General features: G+C 48.0%; 1 protein-coding gene across 1 annotated transcript; it reads right to left on the bottom strand.

The window, feature by feature from the left end:
* Positions 1-385: 385 nt before the first annotated feature.
* On the bottom strand, positions 386-7,109 carry LOC142817550 (uncharacterized). The gene is made up of 4 exons (XM_075894588.1): positions 6,985-7,109; positions 2,966-3,186; positions 651-797; positions 386-394 (listed from the first exon to the last, which is right to left on the bottom strand). Exons 1-4 carry the CDS (start codon positions 7,001-7,003, stop codon positions 386-388), a joined length of 396 nt encoding a protein of 131 aa, XP_075750703.1. The 5' UTR covers positions 7,004-7,109.
* Between the last annotated feature and the right edge of the window lie 11,194 nt (positions 7,110-18,303).

Raw genomic sequence — 18,303 nt, 5'->3', positions numbered from 1 at the left:
TCAGTAATAAAACTCCCAAGCATTTCCCCGAGGGTGAACATGGTTAAGTGCGAATGCACGGGGTGATGCTATGAGGGGGAGTAAAGTTAAAATCCGTTGGCATTCGCCAGTGAGTTAACGTAAGCTCCCCCGTGTGATCAAATTGCGATTTCCAGGAACCATTACACCATAAAGGCACCATAGTGTGATTAATAAATATAATAGTGCGAATTAATAAATACCCCTCATAGCATCACCCCGTGCATTCGCACTTAACCATGTTCACCCTCGGGGAAATGCTTGGGAACTTTTTACTGTTTCACCTTCATCTCCGGGCTTTGGACGTAACAGCCCCGCACGTTGGAGCTTTGTACAGCTATTACCCCGTAGTCGGCAACTAGACCAATCAGTGTTGCTAAGAAGGGAAGTATAACAGCAATCAAAATTAGGCGAACAGATGGAGAAACTGAAAGTTTACGAGGAATGGCTCGATTGCTGTAGAAATAATTCTAACGCCCAAATGAAGCTCGCAAGTGCTCTAAGCTAAACGCTCATACCATGTGGGTGTTTTTTGTTGTTGTTGTTTTTCGTTATGTAAAGAAAGCTATTTGTGGAAACCTTTTGTTGTAGAAAGGAAACGCTTTGACAAGTAGAGAGGAAACTGCGCGTACATTAGGGTTCTCAGCAGCCACTGATCGCCTGTTCTCCATTGCGAACAGCATGAACGCGTTTGGAGGCTGCGGGATGCGTCTTCGCAGCTGATAGCCATGCTGCTCTCCGCTGCTCATTGACGGACCTGCCACGCTGAGGTCGGGTGGCTGCATGAAAGATATACGTAAGAAAAGTACGCGGGTTCATCCGCAAACTTAAGCTACACAGGGACAGGAATGAAGAAGCAACAAGACAAGTGAACACAGAATCACACCAACCAGCCCGATTTACATGTTTATCAAGTCCCTTTCTTGGTTCTGTGTTCTGATAAATAGGCACCCGGCAATGCAGTTTACGAGACCTGATGGTATCGCCATAACACATAGCCTAACGAGTAGGCGCAGCAAAACAGAGTCTTCCAATGCGTAGCCTAGCGAGTAGACGCTGCGAAACCAAACTTGCACGCGCAAATCATTTTCTTATTAAGTTGTGAGCAAGTGGGTTACGGCTGATTATGTAAGCGCCCAGGAAGCGTTCTTTGAAAACGTGCCGAAAAATTGGCAGCATATCCACGGAGTGAATGATGGAGAATGGGGCGATGCATTCGTCCGTCCATTCGTTCTTGCTTCCTTCCGTCTGTGCGACTGTCCATGCGTCCATCCACCCGTCCGTGCGTGCGTCCATTCCTGCGTTCCTCCATGCATCCGCCCCTGCGTCAATTCGTGCGTCCATTCACGCATCTGTCTGAGTGTCCGTTCGTCCATCTATTTAACACTCCAAGTACCACCATCTCGCATTGATTGATATGTGGGGTTTAACGTCCCAAAACCACTATATGATTATGAGAGACGCCGTAGTGGAGGGCTCCGGAAATTTAGACCACCTGGGGTTCTTTAAAGTGCACCCAAATCTGAGCACACGGGCCTACAACATTTCCGCCTCCATCGGAAATGCAGCCGCCGCAGCTGGGATTCGAACCCGCGCCCTGCGGGTCAGCAGCTGAGTACCTTAGCCACTAGACCACCGCGGCGGGGCTACCACCATCTCGCATCTTTTCATCATATATTCCCCATATAGAAACACCGCCATCTAGCGGACATTCCAAGGACTAACTGAGAGGTGGCACACGCACACTTTCTAACAGCTTGCGCTTCGGGTCTACTTCCCACCTTTAACCACCTCGAGTTCATGGTATATACTAGTTCACTGTATTCATGGCACTGCGGCCCAACACTCGCTAAACCTTTTTCAAACCAAGGAGGTTACACCCAGCGAGTAAAATGTAGCAACCTTTTCCTGGCAGATAGAGCTCAATGTACATGCCAATGGCTGCTTGGGAAATGAGAGACAGAAGAATTCGGCTTTTACTTTCTTATGGCTTGCACTTCGTAGCTACTTCCCACCTTTAACTACCGCGAGTTCATTCATGGTATATACTAGTTTTTTCTATTCATGGCACTGCGGCTCAATGCTCGCTAAACCTTTCTAAACCTAAGGTGGTTACACCCAGCGGGTATAACGTAGCAACCCTTTTCCTTCAGATAGTGCTCAATGTGCATGCAATGGCTGCTAATGGGGATCGCAGCGTGCCCGTTAACTAAAAGCCGAATGCTCCTGTCTATCATACCCCATTATCAGCTATTGAAATGTACATTGAGCACTTTTTTTTTTGTTGTTCAACAACGCACAGACGGAATCTCTCACCGGCACCACCCTGGAGGTCAAAATGTTTGCAGGTCAAAGCTTAAGACTGGTTACATACCACGACGGGACGCGGGACGAACGTGTGCCGCTATAAGGAGCTTCGCCCCTAAAAGGCACTGACACATCAGCGTGTCACTGGGTTCAGTGAGCGTTCCATTTTCCTAGTATCCCTGGTGGTCGGTACCAACAATGCTGAGGCAGCCCCTCAAGAGCTTCGTTGTGCCCTCTGGTCCACTGTCGGGTGCCTATATCACGTGATTATAAATCAAAGAAGTCTTGAAAAGGTCGCTCCTAAAATTACAAAGCGAAAACCACCGCAACCACACCTATTAGGTAGGTGACGTTTTGGGTGACGTCAGCTTAAGAAGATTAGACATGTCTGAATGATTTTCGTGCCAAAGCGTCTATGCTTTAAAGGCTTATCGAGTCTTTGTCTCGCTAAGCGTCCATGCAGGTCTACTCTTCTCAGACGTACATCACCTAAAGCTGAAACCGGACACTTTGCGAGTGCTTAATCTAAGCAGAACAATACGTGGCCGGCTACAAAGGCTATTGCCGCCGCACGCGCGTCCAATTACAACCTTCGCGGCCTAACAAAATTTCCACAAGGTTCCTTCAAACTTTCCTGTACCTCAGCCGGTGCAGTGGTCGCTTCCGTTGTTGCAGTTGCTGCCGCTGGTGCTCTCGGGGAAAACGGGGGACCCTCCACAACAGCTGAGACAGCGGCTGACGACGATCCCAGACCATCGCCGGCAGCCCCGCCCACGGAGTCCAAACTGTCCAGAAAGCCTCCATCGTCGAATGGCGAGCTGGCCACCGACGAGTCGTCGTCCTCTTCTTCCACCAACATGGCTGCAGAGACATGGTCAGAGCTTCGCAGACCCGCCGTTCCACGAACTTCTAAGGCATAACTTTATTTGCATTTTGCATAAATTTACGGTTGAAGTGAGTGAGGATGAATTTATATAATGAATAATGGTAGGAGTTTCAAGTCAATTTTCAACTGGTTCGAAAGGGAGCTTAGCGCCCACGAGGATGACAGAAATCAGGTGCCCTTTTCCCTTCTTGATAAACCACGCATTATTTCTCTCCTTCTTTCATTCTTCCTCACCCTCAATTTCTCTCCCACACTTTTGCTATGCTATACATTTGTATACCATGAATGGTCATGCTGTACTAAGATCTAGCTGCTTGGCTCATATCCATTGAGTTTTCAGTTTACGCTACGCGAAGAAACCTTGAGCTGTTAAGATAGCTCGGCTGGCTGCGCCCCTGCTCCAAATAATCCCATGTCGTAATTGCGGCATCTTAAGCCCATCACAGAGGCCTCCGCAGTGCTCTGGACCAATCATAGTTGACAAGATGGCGAATGTGACAATATGGTGTAATTATGTGGTAGTTAGGATAGAAACTACGGCCGATCGCGCAATAGCTACATCACAAGAACTTTAAAGGAGAAATCGAAGCACACTTTGCGAGCTCCAAAGTGTGTTGAGCGAAAGCCTGTGCCCTTTGAGACAGGGTTGGTGAGAACGGAATGCGATGCGCGCGTCTTCTATTTCAATGAGTGGGCACGTTCGGCGCGACGCTACGTTATAGGGTGTGTTCCAATATTCACCGTAAACGGCTCCATAGACAGCTAACTTGTCAGCGGCCATCTTAAGTTCCATTCCAATTCTCAAGTAGCGGGCAAAATAGGGAGCTTCGATAAGAAGGCATCATATACAAAAACGATGCAGGGTACTCTGCTGTCCCAACAAGATGGGAGCTCAGCGAAGTGCTCAGATAGCTCAGATATCGTTGGTATGGTCGTTTGAACACATACAGACGCGTTTCAATATGTTCGATGGGAGTAGCCTTCAAATTTTCGTAGATTTGAGAACGAAATAAGGCAAAAGAAATAACAGTTACATTTTTAAACTTAGCTTTCTCTCTTCAATGTTAAGTACCGTAGCGTCACGTAGACGGCACATAAAAGCGCCCAATTTCTCGGGAAACATAAGCTCTTCTACGCTGTCAGCGTAGACTATATATTTGATAATGTGTAGAATCGGAACACAACCATGATAATTGTCTCCGTTACCCATGTTTCACTGCAAATTTCATCGAAGGCCAATAGCCTTTGCATCCAGAGAGAGTGAAGAAAACATTTATTTGATGTTCTGCGGGATAAAATCGGTGAATGGGATTCTGGAGGCGCTATATGTTAAAATGCCTCAATGCGCACAGTGGGCAAGTGCCACCAGCGTATCGTCTTTGCAAAACTTGAATGTACTAAAATGTTAGCACACTCTAGCGAGGTGCAGGAAACACCCCCCTTTTCGTGCAAAGCGTTGCATTGTCACCTTATCGTAATAAACGCAACGATCTTTAGAATTACTAATTCACGACTTTTATAGTATAAAGAAACACATCACAATATATTGACGTGTTCATGTTTTGCCTCAAATATGCGCAAAACTGGATTCATAATCAATACTACGCAAAAGTATGTACTCGAAAATCATTGCAATATTGGTGGAGGCTGTGGTTGGATTTCGGAGTTAAAGGCAAACAATAGAACTAAAAATGACTAGCCGCTTCGGGTGACGGACAGACCGATCAGAATTTTCGCTTCGAAGTATCCAATGAAAGGCTATCGTCTTTAATTGGGTCCTCTAACACTTTTAGCGACCTCATAGTTTGACATGTCTTTAAAGCTGGTTGCGTACACTGATGGCTTAAGAGATAAGTGCCGCAAGAACGGCAGCGATAGGAGCACGCTTTTACTTTTTTATTTTGTGCAAACAACGGCGCCTGGAGCATCCCCGACACGTTTTTTTTTCAGAACCAAGGCGTTAGGCGCATTCTTGAACAAGCTTTGCAGTTTTCAAGCTGGAAATTCGAAGAGCTTCATTCTCTTCCGCTTTGCGGGAAAAATCATGCTAAACAAACAATTGGCCCCATGTCTGCATGTTTCTGTAAATCTCGTCGAAAGACGATAGTCTTGCGTGTGGAGAGAGTGAATAAGACATTTATTTCATGTTCGGCGGAAGAAAATGTGAGCGGTATTCTGGAGGCGCTGCGTTAGAGTGCCTCGAACGTGCAGCAGAGATGAACGAGCGCCAGACGTTAGACATGAGTGCCATCTGGCAGTTTTCTTAAGAAACAAAGCGCGTGGCTCTGAGACAGGTGTGCGCGCCTATCTCAGATGTGATAAGGTGTAGAATGCAAGGCGATGGGTAGGTGCCACCACCATCTTGTCTTAGCAAAGCGTTGGAAACAATCCCCGTTCCGTGCAAGCGTTGCATGGGAAGCACAGCGTGATAAGCGCTACACTCCTTAAAATTACTTATGTATGCCTTTTCTAGTAAGAGACGCACATTCAGAATATATACGTGTTGTTATGGGGCCCCATAGATGCGAAATAATTGCTTTTTTATTGACAATTGCATGAGCATGAACGCTCTACTTTGAGCAACATTGGTGGGCGCTGCGGATGGGGTTGGCCATCTCAAGTACCCGATGCTGTTAAAAGTAGTAAAACAGAAAAATGTACAGACAGACACAGACAAAATTGTTTGCGTCCAAGGTCCCCAAGAAAGACTATCGTCTTTAAAAAAATCCAATAGTGATCCCTATTTTGATGCACTGCCGTGATTACATTTTACGTTACATTCACCCAATGATGTTGTGCAACCTTCCCGCGTTATTTACACTCGCAATAGTTCTGGCAAGCGCCACTACGCGTTATGCAGTCAGCACCTATGTTTGCGAGTGGTAAAGGGTCCTTTGAATAGCAAGACGTGAGCCTTCGACGCAGAAGGGATTTTCAGGCGTTTCCCGGTGGCCACGGGGTGGCTGAGAGAGTGTGAGTGAGAAAGAAGCGTGTGCATGGGAGCCATCTGGCCCCATTCGATCGTTGATTCGACTGACTCGAACGCTCCAACGAGACGCATTGTCATGACGCGATGGCTGAGAGTGTGAGAGGAGAAGAGACCACAGCTGGCACCGTGCCAGGGAACGTATGGAGGGATGTATGGACGCACGGACGTGAGCACGAGGCATCGAAGACATAAAAAATTTAGAAAGGAAGCTGTCACAATGCCTTACCGACAAAGTTGAAGCTAGTGTTTGCCCCCCCCCCCCCATTCCAAATAAAAAAATGGCCTGTTCTGGTGATTCCTTCGAGAATAAGTGACGTTGATATGTTATTATATTTGGTAGGTTAGTTGTAAAGTAAAGATCTTGGTGGAAGTAACAAATCGAGATGAGTACTGGTGACTTGATCTTCAGTAGGATTTCAGGAGACTTTGACGCTTTCTAAGCAAACGGTTTACACCGTGACTCACGTTCAGCAGTGCCTACTCGAAGAAAGTTGCCGTATCGTTCGATACTAAGTTCAAGCCTGCAATAGGCGAGCGTACGACGCATGCGCAACGCTAACGCAAAGGCTTGCGTTGGCCTCTCTAAATAAATAAGCAGGCTTAAGGGGCAGAATGCAATTCTTTCTTCGCCGAATGGTATCGCTTTATCGTGCTCCTAGTGAGATGGCGGTCACACCCGCCATCTTGTAGGAGGCATGGCTTTACCCTAAAGCAATAATTTACGCTTCACTGCCCACTGTGTCGAACGTCATGGAGCCCCGTCCAGTTGTGTTCGCCAACTTACGTTTGTTCTGTTCAGCCATAGGGCTATGGGCCTCTTGGCGGGTCACACGGCAGGTCCCACGACTGAAGTCCTGCCAACAAGACCTCGCTGTTGGATTGTAGCGGAGACGATTACTAGCTGGCTTGCGCCTCGATGTTCGAAGAACGACGGTAGAACGTCGTAATTCAGGCTTCGGCACGCAGGAACATGTGCCAGCGCGAGGACTGTGCGTTCGAAACACGACGAAATGCACGCGGATATCTTCTTCCTCGTCTTCACTTTATGGAATGTTTCACGGTTCAACGCACGCTGGTGGATCCGCCATGAGGTCGTCGATAAAACATTCCAGCATCTCTATGGAGGTTTCTTACTTCTACTAGGGTATACTGGAAAACACGGCTGTGGTGGTTGACAGCCAGGGAGAGGTACGAGATGCCCTGACTATACTCTCACAAAGGACTCCACGGTGGCGGAACAAGCCGCGATTGCTTTAGCTTTCAGGAGCAGAAAATGGCCATACATCTAGAGCGACTCCAAAGCAGCAATTAAGAGCTTCGACTAGGGCTATGTCGCTGGGACTGTGATTAAACTTATGAACAAAGTCAATCCTATCAATACTGAAATCCGATGGTTTCATGCGCATTTGGGACAACTAGACCAAGCTCGGGCCAACCTCAACGAGGTGACGAATGAGGTGGCACGAGGACTCGCTTGCCTTGCCGGTCAGACTCTACCCGAAGCCCACTACCGTTCCGGGGACTATAAAGATAATTTATTCACATACAATGACATCACAAGATACTATTACTTGGGGCTCCACTGTAAAATGCTGGCCAGCGCAATTCTCTCTTTAAAACGGGCAACATTACTCGGAAGAATATTGAAAGCATAAAAGAAGAAGAAAAACTTAGTTTTGTCAGCGTGAATTGAACTGAAGTCGTACGCCAACAACGTACCCACTCACCTCAAAATATCAGCGTAGTCGAATTGTATATAACAACAGGCACAAACAGCGAAAAACATTTCTGCAAAAAATCACAATTTCAACTCTTTCAGAACAGTAACATCGCTCTTGACGCATTACCTTAAAAAAGCAAAAGTAAAAAATAACAGAATGTGAACTTGAACTGACGACCTGCGGCACCATCGGTTTCCCAACTGCACGCCAACCCCCTATGCCAGCAGAACAGCTAGATGATGGGGGGTCTAAAACGGCTACACATTGTTATGCCTGCGAGTCCACAGCGAACGGCCGTGCCTCTGAAAAAGGCAATCTGTGTTAAGGCCAGTCCGCCTGACGCGAACAACTCAACGGCGTCAACAGGCGACGGCGCCTCCCTGGCGTGCACGTGCAGTGAGTCAGCCTCGGCAAGCGACCCGTCGAGTAAACAACTGGCGTCTTCATGTCTGGGGGTCTGACGCATTGCACGGCGACCCCATTGGAGGAGTCTGCCCTGACGACCAGCGGCGCTTCTGATTGGACATTTTGGTTGGACCCGGTGCAAATAAAAGAAGCCCTGCGGCGCGTCGCGATCGGGGGTCCTAGGTGAAAGCTGACATGTGTGTCAGAGCGGACCCGTTTGAGAGCAGACTTATGTGTTAGAGAGGAGAGCTCGGCTCTTCGAGTCTCTGTCGGCCCCAGTGCCGAATTTGTAACGCCTCTGTATACATGCTGTACATAAACCTTGTTTAACTCACCGTCGTCTCGTCCGCTCGTCTATCAGCTCTGCGCAGAAGCAGTCGAGAGCTGAGAAACCTACGCTACCAAACGGCTGGTGACTTTCCCTGCGGAGTTCGAAGCAGTGGCGCCTTCGGGACCGTGTTGGCGTCGCCGTCTTTCGCAACAGTGGTTGCAGCGGTGAGATTTCGAGGCGCCCTTCGTAACGTCGTCGGAGGTGCGCGTCGCAACAGCGGTTGGCAGCTGCGGGATCGGCCGGCGTCAGCGACATCGATGCGGTGAGTGCCTGATGTTTTCCCCTCAGTTCACCAGACTACTCTAGCTCAGGTTGTAGTAGTTCAGAAAAGGGCTGTGTTAAGCATTGAAGTGAGCTTTGATCGTTTCAAGCATAGTCGAAGCGCTTTGAAACCAAAGTTAATGCGGAGGGTGTAAACACGAGAGTGTGAAAAATTGCTTGCGCGTCTTGCTAGTAGGCTTATAGTGGGTACGGCAAGTAGATTCTTAACAGGGGCAAACAGCAAGAGGCTAGTGTGAACGATGGAGAACCTTAAAGTGAAGGAACTCATCGAAATTTGTGAGGAACTCGGCATTACTTTGGGCCGTGCGAAACGAAAGCAAGCGATCCTTGAGATCATGAAGCATGAGGGAGTGTTGGCTGAGGAAGTCGATGAGGCCTGGGTGGATATCAAAGCACGCCGCGAGGAGGCTGAAGGGCGAGAAGCTCGCGAACGTGAGGAGGCTGAAAGGAGAGAAGCTCGCGAACGGGAGGAGGCTGTAAGGCGAAAAGCTCGTGAAGAAGCTGAAAGGCGCGAAGCTCGCGAAGAAGCTGAAAGGCGCGAAGCTCGCGAAGAAGCTGAAAGGCGCGAAGCTCGCAAACGTGAAGAAGCTGAAAAGCGCGAACGTCGCGATGAGGCCGAGAGACAGGAGCGCCTCGAGTTGAAACGAATAGAATTGGCAATCCTACAGTGTTCGCAGGCTTCTAGCGTAGCTTCTCCGACGATTCAGGTCAGCGGTTTTAGAATGCGGGACCAACTGCCACCGTTCGTAGTAGGCGAGGACATGGCGAAGTATCTCGTCAAGTTTTAACACATCTGTGAGCGAAATGCTTTGGAGCGGTCTCTTTGGGCGCAGAACCTGTTAGCTCTTCTTCCCGGCGAAGTGTCCGACGCGATAACTTGCTTGTCGAGGGAAGCGTTTGAGAGCTATGACGAGGTTAAGGAAGTGCTCTTAAGACGTTATAAGTTGTCACCCGAGGCTTTCAGGCAAAGGTTCCGGTATGCTAAAAAGGGGGAATGAGTCACACGTTGACTTCGCGTTTCGTCTTAAAGCCGATTTAATTGAATGGCTCAAGGGCGAAGGTGTTTATGACGACCGCGATAAAGTGGTGGAATGCGTTGCATTGAAGCAATTCTACCGCTGCATCGAGGAGGATGTCAAACTTTGGCTGCAGGACAGACTTGGTGAAGTACAACTAAACAAGGCAGCAGAGTTAGCTGAGGAGTATTATACTCGCCGAAAGTTGCATTGCAGGGCAGTGCGCGTTGAAAAGGATGAAAGAAAAGATGGCTTTTCAACGGAAACCCGCTCCGCACCGTAATTTCAAAAAGGACCCGTCTCTTACAAAGGACACTGTAGGGGAAGGGCAAACAGAAGCGGAAAAATCGAGTGAGGTTTCTAAACAACGCGCTGATACCACACGGGCATTTGAATCACGGAAGCCGCTAATCTGCTACAACTGCAAAAAGGAAGGGCACATCGCGAGAAACTGTCAGGAAAAGTTTGCCTTCGCAACAATCCGAGAATCAGAAAAAAACATGCGGTTGTTGGAGCCGTATCTCCAAGAAATTAGGGTGAATGAGAAAACGTGCCGAGCACTTAGAGGCTAAGCGGCAACCATGGACGTTGTCCATCCTTCATTGGTGTCTCCGGATGACTTTACAGGAGAATGCGCGTGGATCAAGCAAGTCGCCGAGGAGCAGAGTGTTCGCTTACCAATCGCCACGGTTGTCATTGAAGGCCCGTTCGGTAAGCTTCGCACCGAAGCGGCTGTGTCTGCCGCGCTAAACGATCGTTTTCCTTATCTTTTCTCTAACAACTCAGAGCAGCTTCTCAAAGAGCAGGGCAAATTGTTCTTCCCCAACTTAGCGTGCATGGCCCTCACGCGATCGCAAGCGCGGAAGCTATCGCGGCAGCTTGATCTGGTTCAATGCAGTGAACTCTCAAGTGACCTTGTCGGCGGGTCGACGGAACCCCAGAAAGGAAAATTTCCGCATGAGTCATGTGAGCGGTCACGCGAGCGGCCCGTCGCGGAAGCGGCCGGCGAGATATGCGTAGGGGGAGACGACATGGCGCCATTGAGTCAGAGCGAGAGGGTTGCAACGCTCTCGCCTGTAGCGGAAAGTTGGAGCGAGCTGCCGAGAGTTGATCGAGAGACGCTCATTCGAGAGCAGCGTGAGGATCTCTCGATTAAAGCGCCAGTGGAAAGCCACATGAAAGCTTCACAAGTGCTGTCGAAGGACTACTACGAGAAATCGGTGAAGAAGCGCGCTTTTGAAGTTGATAATCAGGTAATGCTGCTGCAACCGTCCAAAAGGAACAAGCTTGATGTTGATTGGGAAGGGCCCGCCAAAGTATTATCGAAGCCTTGCGATACAAATTATGAAGTGAAATTAGAAAGGCGGCTGGACAAAATTTACAACTTGAAAGCAGTCGTCAATCAGCTGTTGAATGCTTCAGAGGAAGAGGGAGCAGAAATTTGGAGTTCTAGTGATATATTCGAAGGGGGATCGCAAGTAATCTGGGAGCGGATAAACCTAGAGCCTAGGTTAAGTGAAGTCCGGAAGGAGGACCTGAGAAAGATTGTTTTGGTGTTTGAAGACGTGTTTTCGGACTGTCACGGAAACACGACGGTGATCGAACACGATACCGAGCTAACTTGTGAGGAGCCAATCCCTAGCAAGCCGTATCGTTGTTGTCCTGTGCAACGTCGCAAGTGTGAGCCGCTCTTGGTACCGCATAGGTATCGTCGCCTAAAAGTGGCTGGTTACTGAGATGGAGCATGTTGCTCCACAGCGCAACTTTGACGTTCGCTAAAAAAAAAGAGAAAGCTATACGCTAATGCAGGTGCATTGAGCAGTGCGTTCTAGTTAGTACCTTCTCAACCTTTCGGTTTCTCGCTGGCGATTCGGGGCAAAATTTTGACCTCATCACAACCTTAGCTGAGCGCTCTCGTCCAGAGTGAGCTCAAGGAGCCAACTTTGTTGTATTCTAATTCGTTACGTTGTTGTACGTGAAAAAATTTGAGTTGTCATTTTAAGAGTCTTGTGTCCCACATGTGCCTCTTGATGTAGAGGGAACGAAATTCAGATCGACACGTAGCTAGATATATGTTGAACTATACTTTGTCTGGTGTTCTGTCGGGTACCGAGGGCACTTGCTCGTGTCGTGTGTTGTCTGTTGTCGATTTGTTCTTGGCAAGTTGCAGAACCGTCGACAAGTGCTGAAACCGAAGGTGGTCAGAAGAGACGAGTGAAGCTGGTCGACAAGTTGTGGCGACAAGCCAGTGGAGCTGGGATCCATCGTCAAGAATGGAATGTGTTCCAGGAACAGAGTCTGGAGCTGCATTCTCCCCATGGCCCTGGAGGCGAACCTGGAGGGACCTGGCGAACGAGCGCGCCTGCCATCCGAGCCCCGTGGAAGCAGCTCGTCTTTTCGGCGCATTGTCTGGCGGCGGGGGTGCTGTTATGCCTGTGAGTCCACAGCGAACGGCCGTGCCTCTGAAAAAGGCAATCTGTGTCAAGGCCAGTCCGCCTGACGCGAACAACTCAACGGCGTCAACAGGCGACGGCGCCTCTCTGGCGTGCACGTGTAGTGAGTCAGCCTCGGCAAGCGACCCGTCGAGTAAACAACTGGCGTCTTCATGTCTGGGGGTCTGACGCATTGCGTGGCGACCCCATTGGAGGAGTCTGCCCTGACGACCAGCGGCGCTTCTGATTGGACATTTTGGTTGGACCCGGTGCAAATAAAAGAAGCCCTGCGGCGCGTCGCGATCGGGGGTCCTAGGTGAAAGCTGACATGTGTGTCAGAGCGGACCCGTTTGAGAGCAGACCTATGTGTTAGAGAGGAGAGCTCGGCTCTTCGAGTCTCTGTCGGCCCCAGTGCCGAATTTGTAACGCTTCTGTATACATGCTGTACATAAACCTTGTTTAACTCACCGTCGTCTCGTCCGCTCGTCTATTAGCTCTGCGCAAAAGCAGTCAAGAGCTGAGAAACCTACGCTACCAAACGGCTGGTGACCTTCCCTGCGGAGTTCGAAGCAGTGGCGCCTTCGGGACCGTGTTGGCGTCGCCGTATTTCGCAACAGTGGTTGGAGCGGTGAGATTTCGAGGCGCCCTTCGTAACGTCGTCGGAGGTGCGCTTCGCAACAACATTTAGGGCAACGTACCCATCCCCTCATTTTTTTCCAGTACACTGACGTGACGGGCCGTAGTCAATGCTTAACAGTGATGAGGCTCGTGTATATAGCTGCTTCGCTTTTATGACGGGCCCCCTTACTCCAACGATAGTACTGCGTTGACGGGCCCCGTCACAATCGTCACTGCCTCTTCTAATACGGCGTTCTTCACAATGATAATGTTGGCTCTCGACGTAGTACCCCACCACTATCGTTTTGTCTGACGGTAACCGCCAAACGTTCACTGCATCTCCCTGCTCGATACTGTTGAGGCATAGTCTGTTTCGGTAAACCAAGAAAAGCGGTTGGCATACGTCAAACTTCCGAAGTCCTTACAATCAGCATATAAAATCATGAGACGGCAATGATAATTTTATTTTTATACTTTCCGTAGCAATCGGAAGGTTCGGCATACACACAGATCCTATTTGCGGCAATTTCTGTTCGGTGTCTTGACTAAGTCAGCACGTGTCTTCATTTTAGTGTCCTGCTTTGGTATCAGAAGCTGGTCACCCTCCAGGACTCATTTAACTTTCCATTCGCAATTTGTTAAGTAAGCTAAAAAAAAGCCATTTTCATCTTTGCGAGGCTGACTTTCTATACTGATTTTTGCCGTGCCGTGATGTTCCGAATATGCTCCTTGGTTCCTGGGTACCCATTTAAGCACCGTTGTTTTAAAGGCCCTAGATTATCACAGTTCAATATCCGCGTGTCCAAATTTCCCTTGGCACAATAAGGATGACTTTGTTTCACGAAGAAACTCATCGAAGCGACACGGTGCCCTGAGAAATGGTGCATTGTGTGTAGTCCTATTCACGAAACAAGCGAACGGAAGTTACTGCGTACTGCACGAGCGCTCTCATGCGTACTGCACGAATGCTCGGCTGTGTTTTCGTGAAAGCTGTGTTTCGTGAAGCTGTGTTTTCGTGAAGTGAATGTTGTTTTCTTAGTTGCAGCGCGAGCGACAACGTCTGCATTATATTTTTTTTCAAATGTGGAAGCCTTATAGATCATATTGAAAGTCATTTTTGTCTGATAATTTTGTTTCACCCAATTTAGAGACATTAAAAGATCAGGAGCACGCAAATGGGTACAATCACATTTTCAGACAACCATTCAATTTTTCAGGAGTCATAATTTTTCGGCATTTTTTTTCTTGTGTGTAGGAAATCAAATAATAGATTTGCAAAAGCTTTTTTCCTTGGTTCATTCTTGCGACTGAAAAGAGTATGTTTATGTGTTTATATATTAAGAAAATCATCATAGAAAATAATTTAGAAAAATGTTTTCCATGTGCCGAATCTAACGAGGGAGCTCTCACTCCGCAGCGCGCAGCGTCAACCAATGAGCAACGCGGGCACTCGTTCTTGAACGTTCAAATGACGAGCTATTTATATACACCACTTACCACTGGCAGTGAACATCTCGGGTTGAGTATCAGCGTGTTCATAACATTACCAGTGAGATTAAGAGAAGTGCCAAGAGTGCGCTCGGCGCCCCACTCGTCGCGACGCGTGGTCATGCGTTCACCTCCAAAGCATACTTTGCCCCACAGAGGGTATAGACACCGATGTGCACGCGCTAATCTCGCGGTGTGGAGCATTGTACGCCTTTGTCTTTCACTAGAACGATCACGTTGTAGTTCCCAGGCTCATGTAGTTTACTTCGGTGGCTGCAATATCTCGACTTGCGAAAGGACCGTGCTTTTTAGACACAATGATGTAACAACCGTTGCACTTGTTAGTTCGCGCTCGTCTGTATATGGGAGTGCGTTTCGTGCATCGTATTTCTTTGAACAGCGCATTAAGCGTTGAGCTGTGAACGTTGTTAGTTCGCTTTTGTCCTGCTTGTGTTATTTTCGTACGTCATTTGTGACTTTTCTGTACGAAAAACGTGCTGCACGTTTCAATTCGCTTGCCATTCCTCGCGTGATATTCCACTTTGTTTCAAGAGCCTTCAAGTGCGTGCCGCCTCCGGTGGTACGCACATGAAGGCTATCTAACTTTGTTGCTATCGCAATCATTGCTGCGGCCTTGCGTGAAACTGGGACTTTTCTCTGTTGAATGAACCACATATATACTTATGGCGGCAAACGTTCACGTGCAAGTCGAACACTACAATACGTGTTGACAACATCACCTGCATGCTTTGAAAGGAAGCCATTCATAGCACGCAATTAACTTTTATCCTTTCCAGCCGTCTTAGAAAGCTTTGGCCACAACAAAATAAGAACATCGCTGCGTAATGAAGGCGGCGCCCATGGTTCGTTGATCCAAGCACAGAAACGATATCGTGTGCACTTGCGTGAATGCGGGTAAGATTAGCGCCGGGTCGAGCGCGGTGGGCCGCCACGCTTCTCGGCTCGATGATGCCAAATGAACCCAGACAGCGCCGCACCGGAGGCCGAGTATTGACGAGGCCACTCGTCGCTCTCCGGGTTTATGGCTCGCTCCCTTGATTCGTTTATTTACCCTACAAAAGGAAGAGTTAATGAATAATCTTGAACACAGTCATGAATTTCACGAAACAGGCAGGATATGGGTTGCGACCAAAAAAGCTCTGATAGAGATTGAGCTTCGATAGATAGGAGCTCTGATAGTTAATGAGTTCTGAAAAGGAGCTCTGATGGATACTTTATGTTCTTCCTAGAATAAAAGTAGAAATGGAATGAGCCGGACAAATGACGCCATATAACAGTGACAGTGATAATTTACAATGAACTATGTGCAGCCGTGGCCACGTCTGCTTAGGGCGCGCGAGCAGCTGGGTTTCCCTCTGCGGAGCGACACCTTGAGGCAGTTTCGGGCTCTAAAATTATGTGTCAGGAGCATGCGTGGCCTTGCAGTCAGGCTGACCACGCCAGAGCCCGAAACTGCCTCAAGGTGTCGCCACGCAGAGTGAAAATCGGCTGCTGACATGCACTATAAAGACATGACAACGTATCTTCTTGAGCACATAGTGAAACCAAGGAACCTGGGTGGCAGCCCTACGGAATACTTCAGGAGGGTTGATATGTTGGGACCTACAGACAAGTGCAGGGAGAGCAACAGAGGAGAAAGCCAAAGCTGTTTGGCAGTTTATGTTCGCAGTCATGGGTGGCTGATACAGCCTTTTTCTGTGATTAGCTGCACACTTGAGCGCAGCGTGAATACGTTGTAGCATAAATATACGACTTACTTACACGAGACACTTAACAGAAAACAACTGTGTTCGCACGGGAAGAAATGAACTGCCAGGTATACACAGTATTGCCACCGCACTCGTAAGCTATATGGTGGAGTACGCCACGTTACGGTTACTTTTAATTAAGTGTAAACTTAACGTGCAAGTTGACTGTATGATACTCTAAATGTAAAAAATTCAACACAGGCCAACAGTCTTACAAGTCATAACACTTACAAGCATGCCAATCAATATGCTTACGAAAATTACAAAGAAGCTGCTCGACAACGGAGATATGTTAAGCACGGAAAACGGTTACACAGATCTGAAATGCAAATTAAAGAAAATAATTGAACAGCTCTTACAAATCGTCAGAAATTTTATCCTCAATGCATGACTGTGAAGTTAACAAGTCTATACTATCGGCCGGGTCTAAGAAAGATGCCATGAGTGAGTGAAACAACTTTATTGACGATCCGGCATAAAGGGGGAAGGGGTAGGGGGATTAAAGCGAGACACTAGCGTGCTCGGACGTCGCGGAGCAGCAACCTACTCGCGTCAAACCCACGGGGGCGCCGCTTTCGGCCGCTGCCATGAAGTTTTATATAAAGTTACCAGGTCATGATGTGGCGTGGCAATCGTCCAGAAAAATTAAGCCCGCTGGGTGGTATAGGGTTGGTTATCTATACGGTACTGATGGCTGTGACATCACACGCTCTGTATGCGTTATTTTTACCGCTTATCTTCTAGTGTACAAGCCGTTGAAGTTGAGGAAGTCACTCGTATCTGGCGGCTACTTCCAGTGCACACGTGCTGCGCATCACAGATGCGCATGACACAATCGGACCATTCAAAAGAAGCAGCTGACGCGCCGGCCAATAGTTTGCTTCGTGCTGGTGGGCGTGCCTTCGGCGTGTGCTCCGCCGAGACGTAGGCAAGTGAACAATGTCGCTGCCCGGGCTTTTCATGTAATTCAAACGTGCTAGTTGAACGTTCACCCACTAACAAATTGTCGAAGTTTTTATCCATGGTTTCCACTCCTTGGGGCGGATGGTCCCAACTCTTCAAAATTCGTAAAAAAAATCTAGCTATTGATTTTCAGAGAAAAGAGGTAATCATGATTAGTCGTGCAACACATTATTCTGTAAAAATTATAGGGAAATGCTTATATATAAGTATGTGAAAGCGAAAATTTGGACATAGCCGACGCGTGAGTGCGCCGCAATCAGGGTGGCACCGTTTCCCGAACGTCCTGCGGGGGCCGCCCATGAAATCGTCTCTTCCTGCCGAGCATCGCTATGGCCATTTGGGCCAACGTCCTTCGGTGCCTTGAAACAAGCGCTTTCACCATAGCTTTATCAATTTTCAATGACGAAAAAGCCGTCTCGAGTCATAAAGACAAACTTGAGCCAAATCTCTACACTGACTGCGTCGTTATACCATGCTGGATAAACCCTCACAATTGCAGATCCCATAACTACTGTGCCATACCTCTCTTTATAATATATTATTATTTAAGTTATTCTTTAAGTAATGTCACAAGAAGCAAAATCTTTTAGGCTCGTTTTGTGAGCGAAAATTTGAGGTTTGTGTTAGCACATGCGCTCCACTATACCTTACGACAACTTTCTGTGGCAGCAAATTAAGGCTAAGAGACCAACGCACGCCCTTTTTTATTACGCTTCTGCAGGTAGTCGAAAACGATTCTATATTACGCAGCATAAACGAAAATGTTAAACGAAAGATATTGTAATTACAGTCCAGATTGCTCGCATTGTTATCAAGAAAACTTATTGCGTGTGGTATTTTCGTTTTTCACTGTTTCTAGTTTTCTGGTGCCATTTCACCTTTTCCTGCCCCGGTAAATTACAATGGCGCTGCCGGGATGCAGAGAGTTGACGTCGAAGCTCGTGAGTGACCATGAGTACGCGTTCCAGCCCCCCTAGAAAGTTACACCAGCGACATCACGATCTTCAGTGAGACCAGCAAAATTGCGATCGGAAACTGTAAGTAAACTCAATCACTTTTTTGTAAATTGTGTGTGATA

The sequence above is a fragment of the Rhipicephalus microplus genome, chromosome 5 (assembly GCF_043290135.1).
Source record: "Rhipicephalus microplus isolate Deutch F79 chromosome 5, USDA_Rmic, whole genome shotgun sequence".
In the NCBI taxonomy this organism is placed as follows: Eukaryota; Metazoa; Arthropoda; class Arachnida; order Ixodida; family Ixodidae; genus Rhipicephalus; species Rhipicephalus microplus.
Note: the sequence above shows the minus strand (reverse complement) of the source record. Positions and strands in the feature narration are given on the sequence as shown.

Excerpts from the sequence above, each read along its gene's own strand:
- LOC142817550 (XM_075894588.1), bottom strand. Across the intron at positions 798-2,965 it reads CGACCACTGCACCGGCTGAG|CCACCCGACCTCAGCGTGGC; the intron begins GTACAGGAAAGT and ends TCTTTCATGCAG.